This window comes from Emydura macquarii, unplaced genomic scaffold (assembly GCF_026122565.2).
Source record: "Emydura macquarii macquarii isolate MOO-44397 ecotype Brisbane River unplaced genomic scaffold, CSIRO-AGI_Emac_v2 contig_2473, whole genome shotgun sequence".
Classification (NCBI taxonomy): domain Eukaryota; kingdom Metazoa; phylum Chordata; order Testudines; family Chelidae; genus Emydura; species Emydura macquarii.
In genome coordinates, this window is record NW_027132610.1 from 24072955 (window position 1) to 24100819 (window position 27865).

The following is a 27865-nucleotide window of genomic DNA, read 5'->3' on the forward strand; positions in this document are numbered from 1 at the left end:
TTGAAACAGTAATGTACCTGCATAAAAATAACACATCTGCCTGAATTTAGAGATCACTGTTTATCAAGGTGATGAAAGTTGGCTGCACATAGGGTCTCCTGGGCCGGGACATGGAGTAATGGGTGGACCCAAGTCCCTCCCCGCCTCTCCCAGACCACTGATGGAGTGGTGGTAGACTGCAGTGGCCACTGAAGAAAGTGGCGGAACCAGGACCACAGAATCCCTCAGAAGCGGGGAGACACTGATTGTGGGTTGGCTGGAGGACTGGGTCAGGAAGAGGTCGCGTTGGATCCCGACAGCAGCGAGAAGGACTACCAGTGAACCCCGAGGAAGTGTGATGGAGCACAACCGCGGACGTGGGTGTCTGCATGAGCTATTCCCCAGATCAACAGCAGGAGGCGCCAATCCAGTGGTGAGTGCTATGAGTCCATCACAGTGACTCTATCACAAAAATTATTTTAAAATCCTACATGGAGCTGCAAAATTAACTTATACTCAACTAACAAATACGATATAACAGACTGAAAAGGAACCTAAAGCCTTGTTGCACACACCAATTCAATTGTAATAATTTTTAAAATTTAGTGAAACTGGTGCAAACCTTTTTGTGGATGCTCCTAAACTGATTTAAATCTGTTTTAAATTGATTTAATTTAAGTTAGAGTAAGGAATTGACTTAAACTATATCAATATAAGACAGATTTAAATGATTAAGTGTCCACATGGGGTTTTCACTGATTTATCTAAATCAAACTTTTAAAATATTTTGATTAAGGTGTAACTGTGTATAGACCAGGCCTACGCAAGCTTTTCAAGAAATATGGAACAGTTTCAGAAAAGGAACTCGTTTATTTTATTTTATTAAATGAGTGGGCAGAAAGGAGAGTTACCCCTCAAAGGAATATCAGCAGAGACTTTACATAGCAATCTGATCAAAAGATATCTTCACAAAGAAAACAAATTGCAGGCAAATAATGTACTTCAAAATGAAGTTCTTACAGACCAGAATAATCAAGGTTTAACAACAAAACATAGACCCTGAATTTGTTTGGCTTTTCGTGAGTGCTGGGGCTAACTGTCTGAATTTTTACAAGTACTGACCATTCACAAATCCCCTTAGAGTCAGTGGGAGCTACAGGTGCTGAGCACTTTTGAAAATTTGGCTAAGTGTGTTTAGTATGAAGACCAAGTAAAACACTGAGCTCTTCATGATGGAATAATTGACTGGCATTACAAACGCAGCTGTCTAGAAGTTTAACACAGAGTCCAGAGCAACAAATGCACTGTGACTCGCGCAGGTGAACAGAAGCAGCAATGATATAGTCGCAAGTTGATGATAGAATAACATATGGCAGTGAAGTGAGCACAGCCAGTAGTGAAAATGATCATGATAATGTTGTGCTGGGTCATGGTGGCCATCTTCCATTCAGACTAAATTAGGGAACAGTTAAATGCACCTTTGTTTAGTGATAACTGAAACAATGGAAAAGCACCACCCAAGGACTAGATTGCATGCAAACCTGGGCAGACATGCATTTTGATGGATTCACTGGAGGGAAAGACGGGCATCTTATTACAAACCAGAGATGGGGGATTGATTTGACTGAAACTATGTCTGTGTGAGAAGCAGCAGAAAGCTGGGAGACAGCCAGAACAAGCACGGGGAGAATAACCCTAATTTAAAAAAAAAAATAAAAAAAACTCAGAGAGAGCTTTTTGAGTCAACTGCTGGCTTGGAACTGTGAGCAAAGAAACCGTCTCTTGCTTTTTGATTTCTACTGTGTTCACTGGAAACAGGACTTTATGGACATTCTTTGTAAATAAACAGGATTGCATCAGGGAAATACCTGACTCTCATCAATATCTCTTCCTAACGGAAACAACCCACAAGGCTCTGAATACTGGCTAACCACTTGGGCCAAAGGGGGTAACAATAATATGGTTCATGTAAAGTTATCCACAGAGGAAAGCAAATGGTATTTTGTACCAAAATTGACATCCTTGAAACTGGGAGTAATTGTCTTGGGCTCTGACACATGAAACCTGAAGTCAAAAGGACAAATGCCTATAGTACTCAAATCTAAAGAAGTGATGAAATGCTTCTAATCTCTTCAGAGAAAAACTCTTCTAGTTTCCTGCTGATGTTGGTAGGGAACAGGTAGTTTAACAGCTTTTGCACTCAGTTATACACTCTCTCTGTCTGTCTTTAACCTTGACAAAAGTGCAGAACAATTTGGGTAACAAGAATGAAAGTGAAAGTAGTCCAAATATCTAAATTCATCCTGTCCATCAAACGTATTTTAGACAGAGGAATCCCACAAAGCACTGTGCTTTTAAAGCCGTTAGTAGATTTAGGAGTTGGGAGAAAGAATACAGCACAACAGCTAATCTCTGATATGAATTTAGAATTGATTGGGGTCTCAGAAGGCATGGTGCTGGAGAGTTAACAAGCCATCAGACCCAGATGCTATGGAGGCTACTGTCCACTGGAGATTCTTTGAGATGCGTGGGTCCTATCTGTATTCCATAAACATATATATGGACATACACCATGTGTCTGAGTCCAGAATTTTCTTAGCACGCTGCGTCTGCTGGTCCACACATGTGCTGCAGCAATCCTTGTGCTCCAAACCCAGGATGTAAAGGACAGTGTGGACCGATGCCTTTCCAGTTCCTACTACTATCACAAATCCAGATACTCCATAGCAGAGGGGTTGGAGGATGGGTAATGGAATACAGATAGGGACCACACATCTGGAAGAACCTCCAGTTGCAGGTAAGTAACCTCCATTTCTTCTCAAAGTAAAGGTCACTATATGTGTTCCACATGTGAGAGATTAACAAGCAGGAAGTGGTCAAACAGAGGGTGAGTGTAAGGCTGTCCAAGTGATAGCTGACTGTAATACTGCTGTCCCCACAGCTGTCTCTGCAGTGGAAGACTGATCCAAAGCATCATGTCTCATGCAGGAGTTTAGGGAGCTCCGAACAGCTTCCCCACCCATCTCTAGGAAAGGTGCATCTTTCAGAGATGTGGCAGAGGTTGCTTGCACTCTGTCGGAATGAGCCCTCACCCTCTCCGAGTGGGGGTGGGGAAGGATGTGAGCTGGTAATAGTAAAGGGTAACACAATCAGAGATCCATTTTGAAAGTCTCTGGCCAGATACAGTTTCCTCATAACAAAAGCCATAGCCATTCCTCTGGACACAGTGTCTGCAGCATACACCACAGCTCAGAGTCGTCAATTAACGACTGGAAGCGGGCTCTATCCTCTTCCAGGAGCTTGTCCCTAAAATCTAAAAACTTGGCATAATTGGTAAAATCATAATTAGCTGGAAGAGCCAGATAGTTCAAGATCCTGAACTGGAGGAGATAGAAGAGAAGACTTTTCTTCCCAGGAGGCTGAGTTGCTTCGTTCCCTTGCCTGAGGGACTAGCTTTTGGGTGTTGCTTCCTAGATCTCTCAGTAGTCATCTGAACTATCAAGGAGTTTAGGTGGTGGGTGTGAGAATAAAAACACTCCCCCTTTGGAAAACAAAATAACGCTTCTCGGCCCTCTTTGGGGTCGGAGGGGGAGTGTGCCAACATGGTCTTTGCTGGGTCCATGATGGCTTTGTTGATTGGGAGGGCCACCAAACTGGGCTGCAAAATGTCCAGCAATTGCGTTGAGGCTCCTGAACTTCCTCACGCTGAATCTGCAGCTTGCTGCTGCACCACCCTGTGCATGAGCTCCTGATATTGCCTAAAGTCATCACGGCAAGACAGAGAAGATGGGGTAACTGCCTCATTCAGTGAAGACAATGAAATTGCCCCCAGAAGTGGTTCTCCCATTTCTTCCAAATACTCTGATGGGGCCAGTTGGTGTTGAACAGAAAATGGCAAATAGGGCTCATGTACTGATCCCAGGTATCTACGGTAGGGAACCCAGGGCCCTCAATGGTGCCAGGGAGCAACAAGCAGAGGAGGACCCTGTGGCATAGGGTACAACGTGTCCCTTGGCAAATCATGTCAGGCCAGAGGAGAGAACCCTGATCTGCTAGGGCTTCTGGCCGGTATTGCAGAGACACCTGAGGACCTTCCAACTCATCAGAAGGAAAGGCCAGATCCCTGATTACCAGCAGAACCAAGAGTATCAATGCTGCATATCAAGCCTGGCAAGTGGGAGGAGTGTATGATGCTGCATCCTCAGAATAGCTTCCTGCTCCAGAGCAACAATGTCTGAGAATAAAGAAGAGCATGATAGGAGGGGTGAATGAGGATAGGGAAGAGCAAAAATGTCCTCCAGGAATACATAGGTCTCAGACTGCCCTGAAGCGCGGGGAGAGTCCACTGCTGGAGCTGTTAGAATCGGTGCTTCCATGCTCACAATGGAAGTCGGACGCATCCAGGGCTGTGTCATTTTAGGCACCACGTTGGCTCTGGATGTGGAAGGGTGGACTGGAGGCTGTTTATATTTTGCCTTAGACATCGGAAGCACTACCAAAACCAGCAGATCCAAACCCTTACACGCCATTTTTTCTTGCCAAGAAAATTTACTTGGCCTAAGTCTTTAGCCCGCATGTGCACAGGCTCTCCCAACTTTGACAAAGTTGGGGAGTAATCCTTTCTTTTCGGGGCAGTCTTTGACAAAGAGTTTTGTCCCTATGCCTGTGAGAGTGCTCCTTACATGAGTGCCTTCTCTTTAGGCTTAAAAGTCTGAGCCTGCTCAGAGCAGTGCTGCCTGCTTGATGAGACTGATGTATGGGTGCAGGAGTCTCTCTGACCCGGCTCTGACTGGGGTCTCATTGCCTTCTCCAATAGTTGTTTATCAAGTCTCAGTTCCCCACAAGTTCTGGGAGGAAAGGAGCGACAGCTGAGATGTGAGCGTCACCCAGGCAATAGAAGCAGCGCTGATGTTCATCACTCACAGAAAAAAAAAAAGCAAGGGCAGCGAACAGAGTTTTTGAACAGTAGAACCCTGGGTCTAACTCCAGCCTTCTCTGTGGGGGAGGAGGAAATTCCTTGGGGGAGGTGGGAGGAGGAGAAACAGCATCTAACTACACTATTCTTAGGAAAATACTAAAACCAAATTATTTACAGTACATTTACAGGAAAAGGAACTGAGGACACTGAAAACTCTGACTCAAACCAGGCAGCAGTAAGAAGGAACTGGAGAGGCACTGGTCTGCACTGTCCTTTATACTTTCAGTTCAGAGCATAAGGAGAGCTACAACACGTGCAGAACAATGGACAATGCTTGCTAAGAAAATTCTGGATTCAGGCACATGGCTATAAAAAGGGGAATAAGGACAACCTAGGGAATTACAGACCAGTCATCTTCACTTCAGTACACCTAGAAAATAATAAGGTGATAAGTAACAGTCAACACAGATTTATCATGAACAAATCATGTCAAATCAATCTAATAGTTTTCTTTGACAGGGTAACAAACCTTGTGGTTAGGAGGAAATTGGTAGATGTGGTATATCTTGACTTAAGTAAGGCTTTTGATACTGTCTCACATGACCTTCTCATAAACAAACTATAAAAATACAGCCTAGATGGAGCTACTATAAGGTGGGTGCATAACTGGTTGAAAACCCGTTCCCAGAGAGTAGTTATCAGTGGTTCACAATCAAGCTGGAAAAGCATATCAAGTGGGGTCCAGCAGGGATCTGTCCTAGGTCTGGGTTCTGTTCAATATCTTCATTTTATTGTAACCTCGGCATAATTGGAATAATTGGAACCGCGGCATAATTGGAAACAGTTCAAATAAGACTTCTGCATAATGTGCAGTTGTGGTTAAAAAAGCAAACAAAATGTTAGAATGCATAAAGAATGGGAGAGAAAAAATATGGGAAAATATTATGATCCTATTATATAAATCAATGGTTTCCCCTCAATCTGGAGTACTTTGTGCAGAATTTGAAGAGGTTCACAGAAAGCTGGTGAGACTGGCTAGAGTTATGGAAAACCTCTCACGGGAAGAAACAATGTTTACCTTAGAAAGCAGATGAATGAGATATTGATAAAAATGAGAAACTGATAAAAAGAAATATTTTTTTCACACAGTGCATAATTCGACTGTGGAATTCCTTGCCACATAATGTCATTGAAACCAAAAACTAGCAAAATTCAAAGAGAGTTAGACACCTATTTGGATAACAAGAATATCGAGAATAATAAATAAATAAAAATTGGAAGGGATATAAAACCTCTTCCTTCAGGGATTAAGCCAATTTCTAACTATGTAAAGTAAGGACGAGATTTCCATGGAGAGCAGATTATCCCACATCTACCTACTGCAAAGTTTCTTGTACCTTCCTTTAAAGCATCTGTGGCAAGATACTGGACCATAGGTCTGATCCAATATAGCAATTTCTATATTCCTAGCAGAGACAGCTGTCTGAAATATGGTTTCATTATTTCCTCTGTGATTAGATAGCAGAACTAAACCACTCAAGTTTTCCTGATTACTTGATGATTTAGAAGAGATAAAGAAGTGAGCATTTATGGTTTTCGGGCATGTGCAGGAAGGGTTAGAAGTAGATCAAATGAGTGAAAATCAATTCTCGCATATCATACTTATTTTCTTATGAAGGCAAGCTGACTGCATATTTGAATCTTTTATTGCCAATTCTGAGGCAGATAATCAGTATACTTCAACTGACTTGATTTACAGCCTCCTCAGAAACAATGTGAAGAGTTTCCAGAACTGTTGTCCTCAACTGCTGGACATACCAAATGCCCTAACTGTATTTTTAAAATATATACTACATATATGTATTTCATTAATATAGTTTTTTTATTTTTTAAAAAGAAAACTGTGCAACTTAACAGCTCAGAGCTATAATTCATACCCTACTGTTAACCATCATTCAGTCACATCTGTTATGGCAGGAGATACCTGACCTAAAATTTTCCAAACATCAATTAGGATTAAAAATAGGTGCTATACCACATGGTGCCTGTGCATTTCATATGATTCACTAAGCCAGGTGGATTTACAGTAACCATAGTATTTTACATACACGTGTAGATCAATGACTGAAAATAAATGTGGTTAATATTTATATGTATTTTTAAAATGTTTTGAAGTTATTTAACGTACATTTTTATACAAAAGCAAGACGGAGCTAGATACTGTAGACAAAAGCTACATTGTCAAATTTGAAAACGATCACTATTAGTGGTTATATATATATTGTCCTGAGGACCTTCGTGTTAACTTGGAACTGCCTATCCTAGAGCCGTAATAATTAAATGTAGAAGTATATCCACCTAGGACAATGGAATTGTACCGCAGTACCCCTCAAATGCTCCAACTAATTAGAGTCCCACTATCACAGGAGAAAATTCCTCAGTGTCTAAAAGGATTCAGAGTAATTTGCAGAATGATAAGGTAATTCTCTTGAATAAAGGTATTATATTAATGCAGCACCTTCTATTTCCCCCGTTCAAAAACCCAAGTAGAGTTAGGACACAAAGGAAAGAAAGACTAAACAGGACACTGCTCCATCTCCTATTTTGCTAATACCCTTCCCATAAAAGGAACATCTTTTATGTACCTCAGCTTCTATTAAAATGACACATAGACACACCCCTTTACCCAGTCAAGGCATTTCCAGACTTTTGGTAATGCCTTATTGGGTGTTCCATTCCACCATGGTGGCGGAGCGAAGGTTCCTGTACTTTCTTTCATTACTTTTACTAACATTTGACAGATGGACAAGGAAAATGAAAGCCCTGAAAATAATTTTTAAATGTTAAAACTTCCGAACAGGTGTTTCTGAACCCCAACTTTTCCCCCTTTCATTATTTAATATATACTGGAAGTACAACAGATCTAGTTTTCTTTTGCCCTGCATCTCATGTAGGCATTTAAACCAGCTCAAAGTGGGATGAAATACTGCGCCATTCTGATTTGGTAGTGTTTTGCACACACTTTGCACTGGCACAAATGACTACACACTGTGCCGGGCGATGGAGAAAAAAGACCTGTTTGCTCATGCAAACATACATTTGACATGGTTCAGCATCGTTATGGACAACCACGTTCTGACCAATTTTTGTTTGCAGGACAGAATAACACAGTTATAGAATGGAGCTGAGGAATAGGGCCATACTGTGTTATGAACTAGGCTGTAAGACGTTTCCCTCAAATAGCTATAGAACCACATTGTCTCATGCACACTAAAAACAGAAAATAGTACTAAAATATGGGTGCTCCTTATTTTGCCAGACAACCATACACTGACACAGTTATACTCTCAGTGTAGATGGGCCCATAAATTCTCTATAATAAGTAGAACTCTAATATTGCTATTGAATTGCTGAGCATAAGACATGCACATTTCTAAACAGCCAACTGAGGCATGTATTGTGTTGGAGGGGACCCAAACAAGCTCAGCAAACTACTTAGAGATCATAGTAGGCAAGCAGGGCCTAATCCAAAGCCTGCTGAAGTAACTGGGAATCCTTTCCTTTACTTCAGGGGATTTTGGATCAGGTCCTCTGAGACTGAGAAAGTAGAGGTCTGCACTGCTCATCAGAACAAACCTGTCCACTAGGAAATATTTGTCAGAAAGGAGGTTTGTCTGTGGGCTGAGATATTCATGGGTGGAAAGAGCAATGAAGAACAAACTGAAATAGACATTACGTTACACGCTCAATTGGCTGGCTTATTTTTATTTTATTTATTTAACTTTTCCTTCAAATCTCTTCCCTTTCCTCTCGCTTTGTTTCAGCGAGAAAGAAACATTATGTCTGGTGAATATGCATAACATTTAGTCACATAAAATATTGTACAAATGTGCAATATATACACATTGCAGATAAATCCAACCTTAATGCTGTGTTTTCACTAATTTTAGGATTAATTTAGCATTTCCCAAGGACAGCGCTAACAGTGTACTGAAAATCTCAACACGCACATTTCTATCTCCAAACAGATGTAAGACTAGAAAGGGTGAGAATATAATCGTTTCCATGGAAAGCTGATTTTTAAAAGTGAAATGGCAAATGTGAAGTTTTAAATAAGAATGGATTTTTTTTTAAATTAAATTACTATTTCAATGAAACTACTAAATATTCATGTAGATGTACTTCCCTCCTCTCCTCGGATACAGGAAAGAGTTATCCCATCCCAACTATTACCGGACATCAGCACAGTGACACCCATTAGGACGGAGTTTATTCCATCCAAAATAAACCTATGTTAATAATATGTGTCACACATTAGGATAGAGAATCAGCATGTTAATCACCGAGAAGACAAAAAACAAGAAGATGAGAGAAAGTAACACGTGGCAAGGGCCAATATGTAGTCCACTACAAAAGAATTACAGACCCAGATATAATTTTTAAAAAAAGACTTCTTCGAGAAAGCTCTGCCCAGCCTGGAAGACCTAGTAGGACATTAACACAATACTCTATCTACAGCTGTCAACACTGTAGGTGCCAAAGCCTTTTTCTTACTACCCTCTTTACTAATTTCCATAGTTCTCAAAAAAGTTGTGAAAAATGAAGTAAAGAAAAACAAAAAATCCTTCAGAATTTTCCAACCTATTCCAGAATCCAACACCAACCTTTGCTAGGAAATCCAAAAGAAAGGCTAAATAATACCTTTTTTCACATAGGAGACAACTCACAGCAAAGATGGACTATTTGGAGTTCAAGATATTATGGCCAGGAACAGATCAGTATGACAGTTGATATTCACCTTGACTATTTTTTTAATATACTGTATTAGCATTTCATTAAACAAATGTTAAATATACTAAAAAGCTGATAAAAGATGAGCATGAAACTGGGATCAGAATTATCAACAGTTAATATAATATTGTCATGATACTAGAGGTTATTTCATTAATACATTTCCAAATAAAGGAAAATGAGAAACAACGTTATTGAGAGCATTCTTGATTGTCTTAGTTACAGTCTTTCTATAGCTTTCAAGGCTACAGTTATCATAATGGCACCATACCGTGAAGCTGTTGTTGACATTTTTTGTGCTCGATTCAGCTACACTGGCATCTGACAGGTCAACTTCATCAAATATTAGAGACTGTGAATGGAAAATAACACAAACCCATTAAATACCACTTTTAAGTACACTTATATACTGTGCTTTTACTTCCACGTTATTGTTTTAGGAATCAAACGAAAAAAAAGTAGAAAAATTATTAAGCAGATCAAACTTTCTAATTTCATCTTTAAAAGGGATCCATGTAACAATCTGATCAGTAGGAAAATTCAAAAACATAAGTGATCTGAAATGTATTTTATCCATTCAAAAAAGTAATATTCATTTTAAAAACACCTACGAGAAAATTTAAAATATTATATTCAGCCCCAGGGGCCACTTAAGCATTCCATAAGAGTCAAAGAAGATAGACACATATAATAGTCCGGCTTAGTTTACTTTAAACATCCCTGCCTATTAGCAAGTGTTAAATATGATGGGAAAGTGTTAAATGGGTTCTGCTGGTTCACTGAGGCAGTGGTTCATTGATGACAAGTAAAACGAAGTAGAAAACAATTCCAGCCATATGTCATTCCTCGACTGTGCTATGGGCAAAAGAGAGTAAAAAAGAAAGCCCTCCACATTCAACCCATGGCAGGGAGTCTAAAATAAGGAGGGTCCTGCAGTTGAGGCAGTTATGACTGAGATGACAGAGGATCTGGATTCAATTCCCAGATCCCAATCCGCAGTTTCCCATCTGTAATATGTGGATGATCCTGCCTTTCTCCCACCTCTTGTCTGTCTTGTTTATTAAGATTGTCAGTTCTTCAGGGCAGCGACTGTACAAGTGTGCCTAGCTTGTACATTCTTACCTATGTGACTCCTATGATGCACAATGAAGCTCAATCACAGGGGAGATTGTAGTACATCATAGGAGATGAGGTGGGGTCAAGGAACCCAATTCATAGAAGAAAATGAAGTCCGGAAGCACCTGAACTACAACTCCCAGAAGGCACCATGGGATCTCAGGAAGAAGCAGTTTAATGATGAACTGACTCGAAATGAAATGGTTCAGTTCAATTCAACAAACCTAATTATTGGTACTTCGGTCAGCCTGACCTGAAACTAAATATTTCATTTAGTTTCCTTGACAAAAAGTAGAGCAATTTCTGAAAACTTGAAATTTTCCCCTTGAAAATTTCAGTTTTTCAGAACTTCATTTTCCATTGAAAATTCATTTCCAGGGATAACTCTTGACTATTTATTTAGCATAGTCATCTAAGCATCTTTCAGGACAATATACTAATTTTTATAAATAGCAAATTGTTTATGAAAACAATCACTTTTATTTTAAATTGTTTTTATAATTTTAATAAACCTAAGAAACAATTGGCGCTACAAGCATAAGACATTAATTCCTAGTGTTACACATCCTTACCTTTGAATCCTTGGCATAGTAAAGGGTACGGCCTCGAAGTTTGAAATAACGTTTTTTCCACCTCTGAAAAGAACTGGTTTGCTTCAGTAGTAGCCCTTCCTTTATACTTGTCTGAAAACAAGAAAAAATATTAAAATACATCATAACTGGTAAAAATATCCAAGTATCTAAACATACTATATAAAAAATTAATAAAGCCTTGTAAACAATTTTTGTTCTGTATAAAGATATTAATTACTTTTTATTCATATGCATGCATATGGGATTATGATTGATTCTATCATTTGACAATCCTATTATGCACAATTATTTTTCACGTCATGAGAATACTGGCAAAATGTTAATTTTGTGTACACATTCAAAAGACAGTGGAAATGTACACTGAAAATGCAAATAATTATTCTGGAGATTAAATTGCTATCTAATTGTATTACGTCTGTAATTGCAAAACCATGATATTGTAGTGAGCAATGACTGGCAAGTGGCAACTTCTGAAAAAAAATATTAGTTATCTATACCCTATAAGCTCATACAGCTCCTACTCTTTGGCATCTGTTCTTTTGCTACCCTCTTCTTCTAACTATTAAAATAGAAAGGAAGGCAGCACCTCAAACTTGGAAGAATAGTATCAAGAACACAATAATTTAATGTGTTTTCAAATTATTTTTGTAATATCTGTGGATCGCATCACACCATTGATTTTTAAGTGCTCTCCATGAACTTTTTGTAGGAGGAGTTTTTATAGCTCAGAAGTATAATATGGCTCTGCAGAGTGGCCTATATCACTGTGAGTCTTAAAATACCCGGTTTTCTCTTTTGAAGTACACTGTTAAAGGGAAAAACAGATACATATGGATCTGGATTCTTGGCTCCAAAGTGGTCTCTGATGTACAGTATTTCCATTTTGTATCATGTTATCATGCTGCAGATGTCATAGTACGATTTCTAGACAACATCATGCAAGGGTCACTTACAAATTGATCTGCACCCCTTATAAGCTTACTCAAACCCTGAATAAAGGACAGATGACATATTCTTCTTTCAATGGATGTCCAATTCTCTTTAACTTTAACATAATACAGTCACATTCCTTTTGTTCCACTTTTTCCTTTTAATTAATGTGAAATAGGTCATTAATTCATAAATTTATCCATAGAATTCTACTGTACTAAATTCTTTGATGATTTTTTCTAATAAAATGACCCAAAATATATCTAACAAAGATAAGATACTTTCACATGATGTAATGGATTTAATTTGTTAGCAATTCAGTCAATGTAGTTATAGGCTCACGCCCCAATTTTGGTTTTGTTTGTTATATCCATACTGCATTTGTGTTTTGTATCCATCTTTGAAATTTCCAGAATTCAAGGTGCACTTGAAATAGGCACATACGACTTATGTATATGTGGCAGAGTTCAAAAGAAGTGAGAATAATATTGAAATTCTGTTCCTTACAATATAATCTCTATATCCAATGGTCCTAATTCCCTCTTCAAATACATAATGGGCATTGGCACTTATCTTAATATTATCCTGAAAGTGGAAACATCTACATGTATGTTATGATATACATGGCATACATTGGGGGAAGATCAGAATTTACATTAAAAACCTTTGTCGTGCAGGGGATACAGCAATTTAAAGTCTATGGAAAGAACATACATCTGCTGGCATATTTTTCTAGGCTTTAAAAAACACACTATTTTCTTGAAGATTAAATTAATCCTTCATGCCATTTCTACAAAACCAGTCAGTATCACCAGCCTTCTCTCTCCCCTTTAGAGCACTAATAATATCCTGCAAACACTGCAGCATGTTTGATGTAATCAGGGGATTGTGCTCTCCATTAAATGGAATGGTAAATGGCTTATGAATCAAAACTCTGACAAATCTTTTAAACTCTCATTTTAACTCTGAGAAAGTTGTTTCCTCAAAAAAACCAAAAAGACAGCCTTCTAAATTTGGAGGTGAAAAACCATTTAACCTTTACAGCATATTTGTTCATATGAAGTAATTACAACAGATGATAATGATAATAAATATTCCTATGAATTTAAAATACATCAGTTAATGTACTTCAATTCATTTGTGTACAATGTAAATGCTTCCATTAACAGATATTAAAGGCAGAACACTTGGATCATCCAGTTCCACTTGTATAGAATCCAACCCTTGCTACTGAACTTTGCTCCAGGTATGAAATAAGTGTGGGTCTGGGGGGCTCAGGCCTTGGCTCCCTTGGCAATAGATGATAGTCTCTCTGGTGGGTGGAGAGGGAGAAGGAGACATCCTGACTGGTCTCTCTCACCTGGGGCCAGACCTCGGAGGTGGGGGAAAAGTGGTGATTGAAACTCTCAGTACCTAGCATGGCCTGGAAAGGAGGCAAGGGTTTTCCTGGCGCTCCGGCCCCCTAGCTCCAGCTGTTTCCTAGAACCCTGAGCTGCCATCTCCTCAAGCTACCTCCTCAATCTCTTCTGCTTCCAGGACTGCACTGGAAGAAGAGATGGTGGCTTGGAAAGGACATCCATGTGCATTACGAAGGGGGGAAACACTCCACACATGCCTGTTGGAATCCAATGCGTGCATAAAATGGGATCCTGCTGAAAAGAAAACTGGGAACATTGCATTCACAGAGCTGTGCAGCTCTTGGTTGTAAATTGCTTAGCTAGTCCCACAGATCAGTGTGGTGCAATCATGCAACACATGGGCTTTAATATACTGTGTAACATACAAATACAGACTTTTAGCCCCCTACACCTTTTGTAGTGACCTCTGCTACGTGGCAGCTTACCTGGGCCCACTCCTCAGGAAAATTCTGACTGTGCCCCTGCCTTGCTCCAAAATGTAACCTTTATAAGTGTGACACTTCCCAGGGTTGCAAGGCACCTCATCCACACCTGCCCTTAGCGTAAGGAAGTCTTGTCTGTGCCTGCTGTGGATCGGCTCCCTGAAATCACCAGCCTCAGGCAACACAGTCCTAACTCTTCACAGGCCCAGCTCTCTCTGTACAGGTCAGTACTAATCGCTGAGTCCTCTCCTCTGAATGTCCCTTTGGAGTGCCCAGCCCCTGTTCCATTGAATGCTCCCAGAACTCTCAGATACAGTACTCCCAAAGGAATAGTACGGCTCAGTTTACAAGATTCAGCTCAGGATCCACCTACATCTCCTCTCACCAATGGGAGACGCCCTCTCGTCAGTGGAGGTAGAGACTTGACTAAGTGCTACAGCACTGTAAGTGTGGACAAGCCCGTAGTTTATCAAAGAATAGTGATTCAAGTGATAGAAAGTAAGAATATTGGAAACAATTGGTTATACATAAAACAAAATCATATCATGCTTTCTAGAGCCTAAACTTAACTAACAAGGCACAGCCCTATCTCCTACAATACAGCTTACCTAGGGTGACCAGATCGCAACAGTCAAGTATCAGGACACATGCGGCGGGGGACAGGGTAATGTACCTTTTCATACACAAACGGGTAAAAAAACACTGGCATTAATAGTAATGGTATATGCATAACCTCAACAATTACAATGTAACATTGCTAACTAACACAATATGTTGTAGACGTAAAATGATAATTAACCCACTGTATTAATTAAAAACTTGTTTGATCTTATTATCCTTATTACCTTGGAGCGACAAGCATGAGGACCCTGAGCACCCAGCCACTGCACTGCGAGGGGGGAGGGAAGTTCTGCAATGATTATGACGACCAGTGTGACACAGGCTTTCATTAGAGATCTTGCATGACATTCTTTTGGTGAACCAAGGGGATCCCTGAACCACGACAAACCCCTCTGCCAGCTGGCATCCAGAGGTCTTCGAGTCACATATAGATCTTTCTAGCTCTTAGGGTTGTGAGAAAACCTTCAATTATGAATGGAGCAGAAACCAAAGCAGTAATAATGTCTACCTGAGTCTGCAGACAAGAAAACATCAAAGAGGTATGAACTAACCCATTCTCCTGAGCAGAATGTTAACTCTGAAGCATAATGGAAACAATCCTATTATGAATATTATTAACTACTTCACTGTTGTAATTTGACAAAAACATCCAATTAATGGGCGCATCTCACAAACCCACACTGAGATACTTGCCAAAGGTTCTAACCGTTTCCCATTCAACTGCTAAAACCTCCAGCTTCCCCCATGACAACTTGTGTAATTCAGTTATACATTGTCACTGCAAAAGTCTACACACATGCTGAAAACTAAAAATTCAGGGACAGATCAGTGACTCGTGAATAAAATAGCCAATACAATGCAATTTCCCTTTGGTTATCCATGAACCTGGCTGTACATTCAGCAACTGAAATTAATGACTATCACCCTTACATATCCTTAACACCTCACCCTTTAGCAATTTAGCAAACTGAAATGAATTAATTAATGTGCTATATAATAGTAGTATATTCACACCAAAAGTCAATTTTAAAGACAATTTCACATTTTATAAAATTAAGTAGTTGCAAATCAGTGTTCAAGTATTGAAAAAAAGTAGAAGCCAATTCTTCATTGCAAAAATCCCAGTGATAATTGGGGGCTGTGGGTATAACAATGATTGATGATTTATAGAGGTGGATTCTTAGATATTCAAATTATATCGTTCAGAGCTCCAAGACTAACAGACTAGTTTCTATTAAAGTGAGCTGCAATCCTGAAAGAGAGTCAACATCAAAAACGAGTTACCAATGATTTCAGACACCACATCAGCCCATGAGCCAATTTTTGTACTTTTACAATTACGTTTTCTTATTTTTTTAAATGTTTCTCGTTTCCCTGTTTCTGTGAGAAAAACCCCTCAGAAGCAATAGCCTAAACTACTGAGGGGAAATATTGACACCAACTATGTACAAAATATTGCCACACACAAAAAACTGAAAAATCAGAGAAAAAATTACATTCTCCTTAGTCACTTTCAGTTACACATTCTTAGGTACTACTTAAAAAATTCAGACAGCAGAGTGATTTTTCAAGTTGACCTTTTATTTTAAAGTTTGTTTTCTGAGTTTACCTAGGTCATCAAACGCCTGCACAGTTAATATTTTGGTTGCTAAGGACACAAACAATTTTTTAAAATAAAACAAGAAAGTATTAATATAATATATTAAGTATACAGTGCATCCCATCCACACTGCCTATTGATTTACCTTCCTAAATTTGAATACCAAAACAGATCAACCATATTTCTTTATTAATGTAAGATTCCTACATGTTCATAGGCCACACAGTTATGACCTGAAGCAAGCACAATTTCTAAGCACATTACTGAAAAACAAAATCTCACAGTTCTCATTAACTCATACTCCCTTAACATACCAAGTCTTCTGCAGATCATTACATTTTTAATAATATATGTCTTTTTCAATCAGAGTCTGGAACTTTGATCAAGATGGGATCTTGGATTGTAAACCTATGCTTCGCTGACAATCTCAAAACAGTAGTTTCCATTAGTGCCACTTATGCTGACAACTCTGTATTAATGGTTTCAAAATAAAAATAAATTCTATCTAGAGAGAACAAAATATTCACCCAGTTATTCAATATAAGACTGCATTTTTACTGAGGGTTTCTTGTGACATCAAAAAAGGCAAACTGGTGGCATTTAAACTAGCTATGCCGAAGCTATGGATGGGCACATTTAAAGAAATTAACAGAAAAAAATTTGAAAGAAAAGCGATAAGTAATTTAATGTAATAAAAAAGACTATAACAAAATCTCAATATGTATCTTAAGATAAAAATAAGCACCAATAAAAACCAGAAACCCAATGTAAATTATCTTTATGCAGCAATTTTTTTGTGGTATCTTAACCGATTGTACTTATCTGACCTGAACTTCTACAGACTTCTCTCCTTGTTTGGCTGGTAAGGTAGCCTCTGGCCACAACTAAAATTCCAACAGTTCCTTAGTGTGATTTGATCTACCCTGCTTGAAACAGGACTAGATCAAAGTGCACTAAGGAACTGTTAGTGCTTGTCAGGAGGGTCAGCACAGACAGTTAGCATGCGGAAGGCTGGTGTGAGAGTCACACTGAAGCTTAGCGTGAATGAAATTTTCCTAACAGCAAGCTATTACTCCATCCCTGAGTATTTATCCTGACTGCTTCAGTTTCCCCATCTACAAAATGTTGATCTCATTAGTTCATATTTGTAAAGGTCTGAAAATGGAAAATACTATATAAATGAAAGATGATTAACTGAAAGAACCATCTGTTCTTATTAATAAGGGGAATAGAACACTGTAAAATATTGCACAAGGGAAAGATCACTTACAAAGGTTGTGATTTAGTGCCAAGGATCTAAAATTGAGCTAATGTCTGTCTTAGAACAATAATTTACAGCTACTACTTGAAAACTCAAGTACTGTTCTTTTTATTTTCCCTAGTTCTGAGCAAGGTTTAAAAAGGTTTAAAACATGTAAGTCAGACTCTTTCCCAGGCAGGAGAGTGGAATGTAAACACCACATACCTCAGAAAATCAAAATTGCAAAAATATAGAAATGTATATGAATTTTTCCAGAGAGATAGTCATATTACACTGCTGATGATGCTAATTTTTTAAATAAAGTCATTCTGGCTTTTATCCTGTCTCAAGTGAAGTCTATAGGAGTGTTGCTATTGTCTTCAATGGCTGCAGGATAGGCACTCAAAGCATTTGTTGTTCTATAAAGCACATGTAGGGGTAACTGTAAAATAACATGAACTGCTAAAACTATTAAAAAGAAGACGCCTCCCAGACACAAAATGCAAAAATCCCATTACTATTCCACAGGGAAGAGTAAATAGTTTCTGTGGTTCTAAGCTAATGGTCTAATGCATTAAAAATGTAAACAGCAGCAATCGTCCCTTACTAACGGATGTTACAGAAGTAGTGCTTCAGAGAGGCACATTAACACTGCTGCACACTTTCAATTCAAATCATTCTCTGAAAGAAATTATAAACAAAAATTACAATAAAATCACTATTTTTAATTAAGTCTGTCTCAACAAACATTCAATCTTTCACTTATATTACTCTATTGGTTTTCTTCCTTTAAGAACTCTAACAAATTCCATTGATTCAGATATAACTCTAAGTGTATTCAGTAGAAAACAGCTTATGCAGAACAATTTAAAGTTCATGAATTTCTAGGGAACATTGAAGAACCACCCCACTATTTTCTTCCAGACACTTTCCATACATATATTGTAACCTTAGACAAACTAGTAAGGAACAAGAAAGGACATGCCATTATTTCTGGCTATAAAACCCACTAAACGTTATAAGCATTTGTGAAAATACTAAACTTTTAGGCAATATAAATGTTGTGAAGACCTATCAAAACTGTTGTGGTTACAAAATGATCTATAATTATTCCTTATGGTTTCTGATATTTTAATAGCTTTGTACACAAGTCTACATAAGACAACTACAGGTGTTTTAACAATCTGCGGCTCACATCATCATAACTCTAATGTGTCAACAAACAGGAGTTTTATAAACTAAATTGCTGGGTGTCTTTGAGACATTATAGACAGGCTTGGAAAGATTATATTTTTATTGGTATATGTCAGTAAATGTAAATTTCACTATATACACACAAGCTGACAAAATACTATTCTATTGATAATAATCGGAATTTACAGATAAACAAAGTAAGAAAAATGCTGCGTAAGAGCTTCGAGTTTGATTTAAGAATATTTACTTTGTATATTTGGACATATGAAGTTGATGCTTTGTGTTTTAACAGTTCTAAAGCTTTAACTTTTTTAATCTCAGCATCAAATCTCATTAAATAATTAATGTCTGACCCTCCCCCATCATTCCATGCAACTCTGAAAATTTAAATTGATAAAAATTAAAAAATAATGCTTCACAATGAACATTGATATTATCCATCAAAATGATAAAAGTTTAATTCTGCCAAGCCTATTTATAGAGCATTTGCTTTTGAGTTACAGATCATACAGTTGAATACAATTCACTGGTTATACTGCATTCCAAGCTTATATTGACTTCACTCCACTTTACTAAAAGGTATGGGAAATTCTGGGTACCTAAGTCATACTTTGAATTCAGTTTTCTAGAATAGTCCCCAACTGGTTTGGTTTAATACATCTACTCTTTGATTATCCAATTCAGTGATACCTTTCATCCCACAATTACTTTTTGGACAGAACGCCTCTTTCCAGTAGAGGTGAAAAAAAATTAGTGTCTAATTCATTATTCATTACCCAGAAATCCATATTTTTAAGGGTGAAGAGCAGCAACCAAATTCTGTGGCTATGGTAAAATTGTACCAGGGAACTCTGCCACACTGAAAGAACAGTTTATAGCCATAGCCTCCCGATAAAGCTGAAAAATTATGGACTGTGCTTACCATCTTTGAAACTTCCATGGTTTATGTAATCTGGCAGCATGGAAACTGGATTAAATTTTTCAAAGTTTATGAAAATGTTCAATTTAGCTTCAAAAAATGCCTTTATACCAGGCGGTTCTGTGAAAATATGGTCTAAACCAGCGGTTCTCAAACTGTGATCAACAGAGCACTTTCTGGTAGAGCAGTCCGAAAAAAATTAGTCTGGTTCATGAAAAATTTAGAGGTTTCAAAATTTGCTTTTGTTCCACACTGGAACAAGACAAAACCTTTTGAAATTTTTCACAAAAAATGAGAGAGTTAGAGACCAGCCCAGAATAGCCAACAGCCCAGTGGTTAGGGCACTCACCTGGGATGAGGGAGACACAGGCTCAAGTTCCTGCTCTGACTCAAGCACAGCTAGAGAGTCACTCTCTCTCAATCGCTCCCATTGGAGCTATTCCACTCGGCATATAAAATTAAATATACCTCGGGACAGAGAGATATGGACTCTCAAGCCAGCTGGTTAGGGCACAGCCAAGGATATGGGAGACCCAGGTTCACTCCCTGTTCTGCCTGATTCAGAGCGGGGACTTATTAAATATTCATTGGGCAGAGAAGGGACTTAAACCTGTCTCTCCCACATCTCAGGTGAGCACACTAACCACCATAGCCATTGGCTATTCACAGGCCTCTCTCTCTCTCTCCCCCCACTTCAGCCCTGAAATTCCAGCCTGGACCCAAGAAATTTTCCCAACAAACGGCTTTTTTGTCAGAAAATGCTGATTGGTCAAAAAAGTTTTGTTGCAAAATTCCCAATCAGCTCTACTTGCCAGTGATCTGTGAGTTCCTGACTGGTCCCATAGTGTGGACTCCATTCCTTATCTCCAGCTACAACTTCATTAAGAGAACAAAAGCACAGATCGGTATTCAGAAAACTTGGACTCTTTTCTGGGTTCAGTTTCAGACTCTCCGTGTGACCTCAGGTAAATGACTTATTTTCCATGCTTTAGTTCCCGATCTGCAAAGTGGAGATCATACTTATTTACCTCATAGTGGTGTTGGTAGTGTCAGCTGCAAGGGGTGCCAAACCCCTCACCAAAAAGGAAGGGCTTAAAGTGTTATTTTGGGCCCAGGCCACCCCAACTCCCACACTTGCAAAGCATATACGGGCTGGAGGAGGAGCTTCAAAAGAGAACAGCACAGCTCAGTAGCAGACAGCCAGTGCAGGTGAATAGATCTAAACTCTTAGCTCCACTGTGGGAGGTCCATCTCCTTTGGGCTTCTGGCTACTGGAACTCTACCAGACCTACTGAGGAGAAAAGGACTCTGGACACTCAGAAGGATCAATTTGCTTGCCAATCTTTTTCAACATCTACATGCAACCACTAGATGTATTGGTCAGATGACATGGACTCAATCGCCAGCAATACTAGCTGACATGTAGCTTTATCTATCTTCCATCACCTACAACCACGCCACTACCATCAAGATGGCCCAGAGCTTGAATGAGACAAGCTCATGGATAAAGATTAGCTGGCTGAAGTTGAATCTGAGCCAAAGAGAGGGGATCCTCATGGGCAGAGGCAAGTACTTTGAGGATTTGCAGCCACATTGCAATTTCCTTTGATTGAAGGCTCACAACCACAATCGGTCAATTCAGTCTGCAGTTTGGGTATACTCTTGGATTACTTCCTGACACTGAGTTCTCACATCACAGTGGCCATGACTAATGCTTTCTACCATCACCAATTAGCTCGGAGACTCCAGCCCATGCTGGTGGACGAATATCTGGCTTCAGTTATTCATGCCTTTGTCACTTTTCGGCTGAACAAAAGAAACGCAATATACTTGGACGTGAAACCTTCAGCACTTAGGAAACTCCAACTCATCCAAAAAGCTTCACTCTCATTTTTTTTTCCTAGTTAATAAATCTTTAGATGGTTTATTAGAGGATTGTCTTTGGTCTGAGATCTAAGGTGCAATTGATCAGGGGTAAATGTCTGGTCCTTTGGGACTGGGAGTATCCTGAATATTGCTGTGATCTTCAGTGTAAGGGACCATCTATTACAAAGGTAAGTGTACGTGGGTAGCAAGATAGACAGGAGACTGACTCCATCAGGTTTGAGGAGTTCACACTTGATAATTGGTGATATCTAAGTCTAGAAATCACAACCAATTTGGAGTTTATGCCCTGCTTCTTACAGTCTGCCCTGAGGCTGGTATTCATGCTCTTGAGCCACTGTAGGACAGTTTGGCAGACTACTTATCTTTTCAAACCAACAGGTAATTGCCTTTGCTTTAGAGGGCTCTAGAGTGAGGGACTCTCTTCACCATGGACTCTCTCCACTTTTAACCATTACCTTAAGACTTTTACCCTAAAGTTATTTCCATTTAGTTGGGGTTGGTCCTGCTTTGAGCAGGGGATTGGACTAGGTGATCTCCTGAGGTCCCGTCCAACCCTAATCTTCTATGATTAGCCCCTGTGATTACCACCATTGTTAACTGTTTGCAGCCCCTTTCTCCATCACTGCACCTTGTGTTCTCCCCCATCACACGTAACCACAATTTATTTATTGTTTTAAAAGGGTGTTTTCTTTCTAAAAGTTTTTCTTATGTGAGCTGTTGTTTTTGCTGTTTTGCTGTAGAACCTCTCACACATTCTGTCCACCTACCACTTGGTAGCCAGTGTTAATTAAATTAGAATAATATGCGTAAGAGTAAGACTTGAATGGATTTTTCACAAACACAGAAATGATGAGAAATAAAAAAGGGACCCCCAAACAGCTATTCTCAGAACATTTCAGAGACAGATGAAGCTCTATGAAAAGGGTAAGAATTGCAGTTAAATTATTGGCAGCAGAAAGAAATTTTTTCTGACAAAGAAAGTATTCTGCTCGGATTGATTTTAAGGGGGAAAAGGGAAGTGGAAAACGCATTTTCAGTTCCTGGAAGAGTGTCTAGCAAGAAATGCTTTAAACACAAAATGTTACGATCACCAGTTTTACACTTTATTAAAAAAATTATTCAGGGGTGGGGGGTGGGGAGCAAATCAACCAATACTGTAAAAACTTTTTGGAAAAATTAGAATTTAAAAAATGATTTTACATTCACGGTGAGCATTTTATCAAGGTCTTTGTCGCTAATTGGCTGAGATACCTACCATTCACACACTAGTGGGAAGCTGTAAAAAAAAAAACAAGTCATCAACATTCTTTTGACGTTCACAAAAATTAAAGGTTGGCAACAATCTGGAAAATGGGTCCGTGTAGTCTTCATCAAACCTTCTTCCAAAAAAGGGGGATTCTCAGAGTTACACACGCCTAAACCCTAGCCTTACTAGGGCTATTCCTATGGCTAGTCAAGCAGTTTGGAAGGAAGTGTGCCGACCATTTCTCATGAAACAGAACTGATAAGGGGCAGAGGAGAGAAGGTTGAGACAAGGCTATGGGCTTCTGCACTGGTGGCCAGACATGTTCTCCCCATGACTCCAGGAAAACAGCAGGTTTAAATGATAGTGCAAAGTCAAATACAGATGCTGATGGACTGCTGGCTCCTCCAACTAAACTCTGTCTGTAAACTGAGAGAGCAGAAAATTGAGGTTGAGTTGCTGGTGAAGTGGGTGCAGAGGCAAGAACACAATACCAGAGGCATGTGGTGGGGCCCAGTGTGATTGCTGTAATGTTGCTCTAAGGCCAGGACCAGATCAACTAAAAGCTGCCATCAGTGCTCCCGTTGTGCCACTCTGTCTCTTACTAGCCCTGCATTCATTTTTTTTAGATGGACAACTTTTCTAAGTTTAAAAAGTCTGCAAGAATTCAACTAGCGAATGATTCATCATTCCAGATTAGCAAGAGTAAACACATTCATTTGTGATCAGGAGCTTTCTTTTAAAGAGGGTTTGTGAGAATTTTCCCCAAAGCAACATTTTTCTAACTTCTCTGCATTAAAAATTGTAGGGGAGAGGATATAATATCTGCTATTCAATTACCTTCATTGTAATAAACATGTTGTAATTACTCGGTCTTTTACTGTCAGTGAGTTGTGCAGTTAAATATGCACTTTGCATTTTAAGTAGCATGATGGCTGCTTTTTCCATTAAAACAACTATAGATATCATTAGCAAAGTAGTTTTAATACAAAAACATGGAAAAATACAAACAACAAGCATAGAAATAAATGTGCTATGGTATCAAAACTGTCAAAGAATTAAATATTACTGCCTTTCGTTTAATCAATAAAAAGTTCTCCATAAAAAATAAATTCTCAATTTCACACAAACAGGAATCTTATCCACACATGTTGGGTTAGGCTTTAGCACCCCTTTTAGCTGAGAGCATCCATGTACTGTACAGCGTGTTTACGTACAGACTAGTATTTAAAAGTCTAGTCAGTGGAATTAAAGTCTAGGTAGGCTTTATCTCCACTTTATAAAAATTGCAAACATTAGATCAACTTATTTGTAATATGTTTTTTAAATAAAGTAACATAAAGCATATTCTCCCTATTCAGAGACAAAATACTTCTGTGCATGCCAGCGGTACACTTATGACACAGATCTACAACAATCAAGACATTTTAAAGTGAAGACTCAAGTCCGTTCTTAACTCTCACCATTGTGTGAAAAGAAAATAGGGGGAGGAGAAACTGCATGGAGTAGGGTATCAGCCATAACTTAGAATTACTTGGCTTTCTTTTGTTTGGATCACAAACTTCATATGTAAGTATATTATAATATTGTCTTATTATCCTTCACTTATTTATTACACAGGTTTTAGAGGTTTTTAATCTGATTGAAGTAGGCTGACTGCATCCGTTGCATCCCCTCGTGGGCCAGGATCATGCTACAGGCAGCCCGTCTCAGTTTCTCTCTTGGAATGTTCAGATCAAACTTCAAATTTCTTTGGCAAAAATACCCCTCCTTGGATACTGGGTTTCTTAATACAACAAACTGCAAATAAAACTCAAAATCCCAAACAAACTCCATTCATAAATCACACGAGACAAGGTTTCTCTTCCTCCTCCCAGGTTTTCCTGCCTTGGCCTTTTGCAGTCGCTCCTCTGCTTGGACAGGGTTTCATCCAAGCTTCCCTTCCTGGAGAGCTTTCCTTGCTCTCTACAGACTCTGCCACAGCTTCCTGAGCCTTGCCCCCTTCACTGCAACTTCCTGCTCCTTATATATTAGAATAATCTGTTAGGTAGGGTTCACCCAGAAATCACGACTCTCCAGCCCATGGAGCAAGCCACCCTGTTACACTGACCTAGTAAATTTCTGTTAAATTACATTGTTTAAAGTAGGGCTGTCAATTAATCGCAGTTAATTCAAGTGATTAATGCAAAACAAATTAACCTGATTTAAAAAAACAGTTGTGATTAATCGCAGTTTTAATCACACAGTTAAACAATAGCAATACCAATTTAAATATATTATAAATGTTTTGGGATGTTTTTCTCCATTTACAAATATAACAATTTCACTTACAACACAGAATAAAAAGTGGACAGTGTTCACTTTATATTATTTTTTACTACAAATATTTTCATTGTAAAAAAGATAAGCAAAAGAAACATTTTTCGATTCACCTCATACAAGTACTGTAGTGCAATCTCTTCATTGTGAAAGCATAATTTACAAATGTAGAATTTGTTTTTTTACGTAACTTCACTCAAAAACAAAACAATGTAAAACTTTACAGCCTACAAGTCCACTCAGTCCTACTTCTTGTTCAGTCGTAGCGTAGATATCTGCAGTGCAGGCACTTGCTAGAGAGACAAAAGAGGTTTTTCTCTCAGTGTAGTAAATATACCCCTCTGAGTCAGACACTAGCTTGATGGAAAAATTCTACTAGTCATCTATTTGCATCTACAGTGGGGGTAGATCAACCTAACTACATTGCACGAGGTGTAACATTTTTCAGAGCTCTGAGTGATGTAGCAAGCACGATCTCATTTGTAGGTGTAGACCAGGCCTAGATCTCAGGCTCCAAGCCAGAAGGTAGGAAGTATACTATAGGGGAGAGGAAGGTGACAATACATTGAAAGCCTTTATACCTATTAGAAAGCCAGCTAATCCCATCCAATCTCACTTGTTTAAACAGATTTTTAATATAGTCAATCACTAGCAACAAGACTACAAACCAGAACAGGAGGGATTAATTCTATCTCGGAGAGGTTTTGTATTGAAAAGATCTTTCTCAAACAGTTCTATTGTGCTCCTGAATGTGATTTCTGGCAATAGAAGGAACAGTTTGGAAATAGGGACATTGAGAGGCGTTGGGGTTTTTTGGTCACACGTGATTGATTTCTTGTCCGATTTTAAAACAAGACTTTAGGCAGAAGTGCTGCAACTGGACCAAAACAATTAATATCACCAACAAGGCATAAGCGTACATCAACAGACAACTTTACTTTAGCTACGGGACACATGACAGCTAGTATTGCCAGGACACATGGCAGCTAATATTGCCAGAATGGGCCCTTTCCCATGACCTGAGACAAGTTAAAATCAGGCATCAGCCTATAATGATATGTCTATGCTGCAGCTGGGCATGTGCCTTGAAAGCCAGACTCAGGCCAACTCAGCTTGAGCTAGTACGCTAAAAATAGCAGCGTGGATGTCACGGCACCCACGGAGGCTTGGGCCCAGCACCGAGCTCAAACACAGGGGGTCAGATGGGACCAAACATCTACCTGGACTGGGAGGTGCACTCCCAACTGCAGGATAGTTAGACCTGAAGTGTGCACATTTACTGTAAGGTTGCTTGAGTTAACGACAGGATGGTTAATCTAATTTAACCCACAGTTGTTATCTCTAAACTATGTTGTCATACCCTTTGAGCTGGTTTTGCAGGTATGACATGGCAACACTTTTCTGGTTACAAACCTGACATTTCTTAACGACTCTTGAGAAAACATCGTACTTAAAACTAACTGAACTTTCCCTTCTAACCTGTAAAGCAAAGAAAAGTAGATCTGATAGCTGGTGCATACTCAAAAACGTCCACTGATACTTAATAGTAACTCTGAACCTGTGCAGGCAGAGGAAGTTTTAAAGAGTTGGGGTTATCTCCCCCTTTTATTAACTGGCATTATAAATGTCTTCAGAATGAATGTGCTCTCAAAATATCATTCTGTGTGGCAGTAGCAGGGCAATATTAGGGCCCTACCAAATTCATGGTCGTGAAAAATGCGTCATGGACCATGAAATCTGGTCTCCCCCATGAAATCTGGCTATTCTAGGGGAGACCAGATTTCACACAGCTGGGCGGCCAGACAGCAGCAACTGCTGGCAGGGAGCCCAGTTCTGAAGGCAGCACCGCTGCCAGCAGTGGCACAGAGGTGAGAGGATGCCTAGTGGGTGGGGTCATCACTTTGGGAGGAGACAGAGGTGGGGACAGAGCCAGCCTTACAGGTGGGCCAGTGGGCAACCAGGGCCCCGTGGTCAGGGGGAGCACGCATGGGCTGGGGACGCCCCAGCCAGGAGTTCCTACTGTGCACTGGGCTCCAACTGCTAGTCCTGGTCAGGCTGGAGAAGGACAGGGCTTTCTCTTCGCCTGCACAGGCCACTCACAGGGCGAGTCAGACCTGTTTTCGGGAACCTCCCCCGGCTGTAGGAAGCTCCACGGCTGCTGGCTGGGAGCCCAGCTCTGAAGGCAGCGCCACCGCCAGTTGCAGCGCAGACGTGACGGTGGCACAGTACGGTATTGCCACCCTTACTTCTGCGCTGCTGCCAGAGCTCGGTGCTTGGCCAGCAGTTACCCTCTGGCCAGCCCACTCTGAAGGCAGCAGCGCAGAGGTAAGGGTGGCAATACCGTGACCCCTTCTACAATAGCCTTGCAACCCTCTTTTGGGTTGGGACTCCCACAGTTACAACACCTTGAAATTTCAGACGTAAATATCTGAAACCATGAAATTTATGGTTTTTAAATCCTATGACTATGAAATTGACCAAAATGGACCGTGAATTTGGGAGGGCCCTAGCTATATCCTTAAACCTGTTTATGCTACACTGAAAGTCAGGTATGAATTTATATAGTTGTAAGTTAATGCAGATCTGTATTCACATGGGGGTTCCATAGAAAAAAATTAGGACACACACTGACAAGTTAATACAAGAAGAGAGTGGCAGGAGACCTGAGGTGCACT

At 39.5% G+C, this 27865-nt stretch overlaps 1 protein-coding gene across 2 annotated transcripts in view; it reads right to left on the reverse strand.

Annotated features, from left to right (window-relative positions):
- Positions 1–27865, reverse strand: part of DGKH (diacylglycerol kinase eta) — a 222269-nt gene that overhangs the window by 91271 nt on the left and 103133 nt on the right. For both annotated transcript variants that reach the window (XM_067563173.1, XM_067563172.1), the window contains exons 3-4: positions 11377–11487; positions 9960–10040 (exon numbers count right to left, since the gene is read on the reverse strand). In XM_067563173.1, the coding sequence (XP_067419274.1) occupies positions 9960–10040; positions 11377–11487 (192 nt within the window). The remainder of the gene's footprint in view (positions 1–9959; positions 10041–11376; positions 11488–27865) is intronic.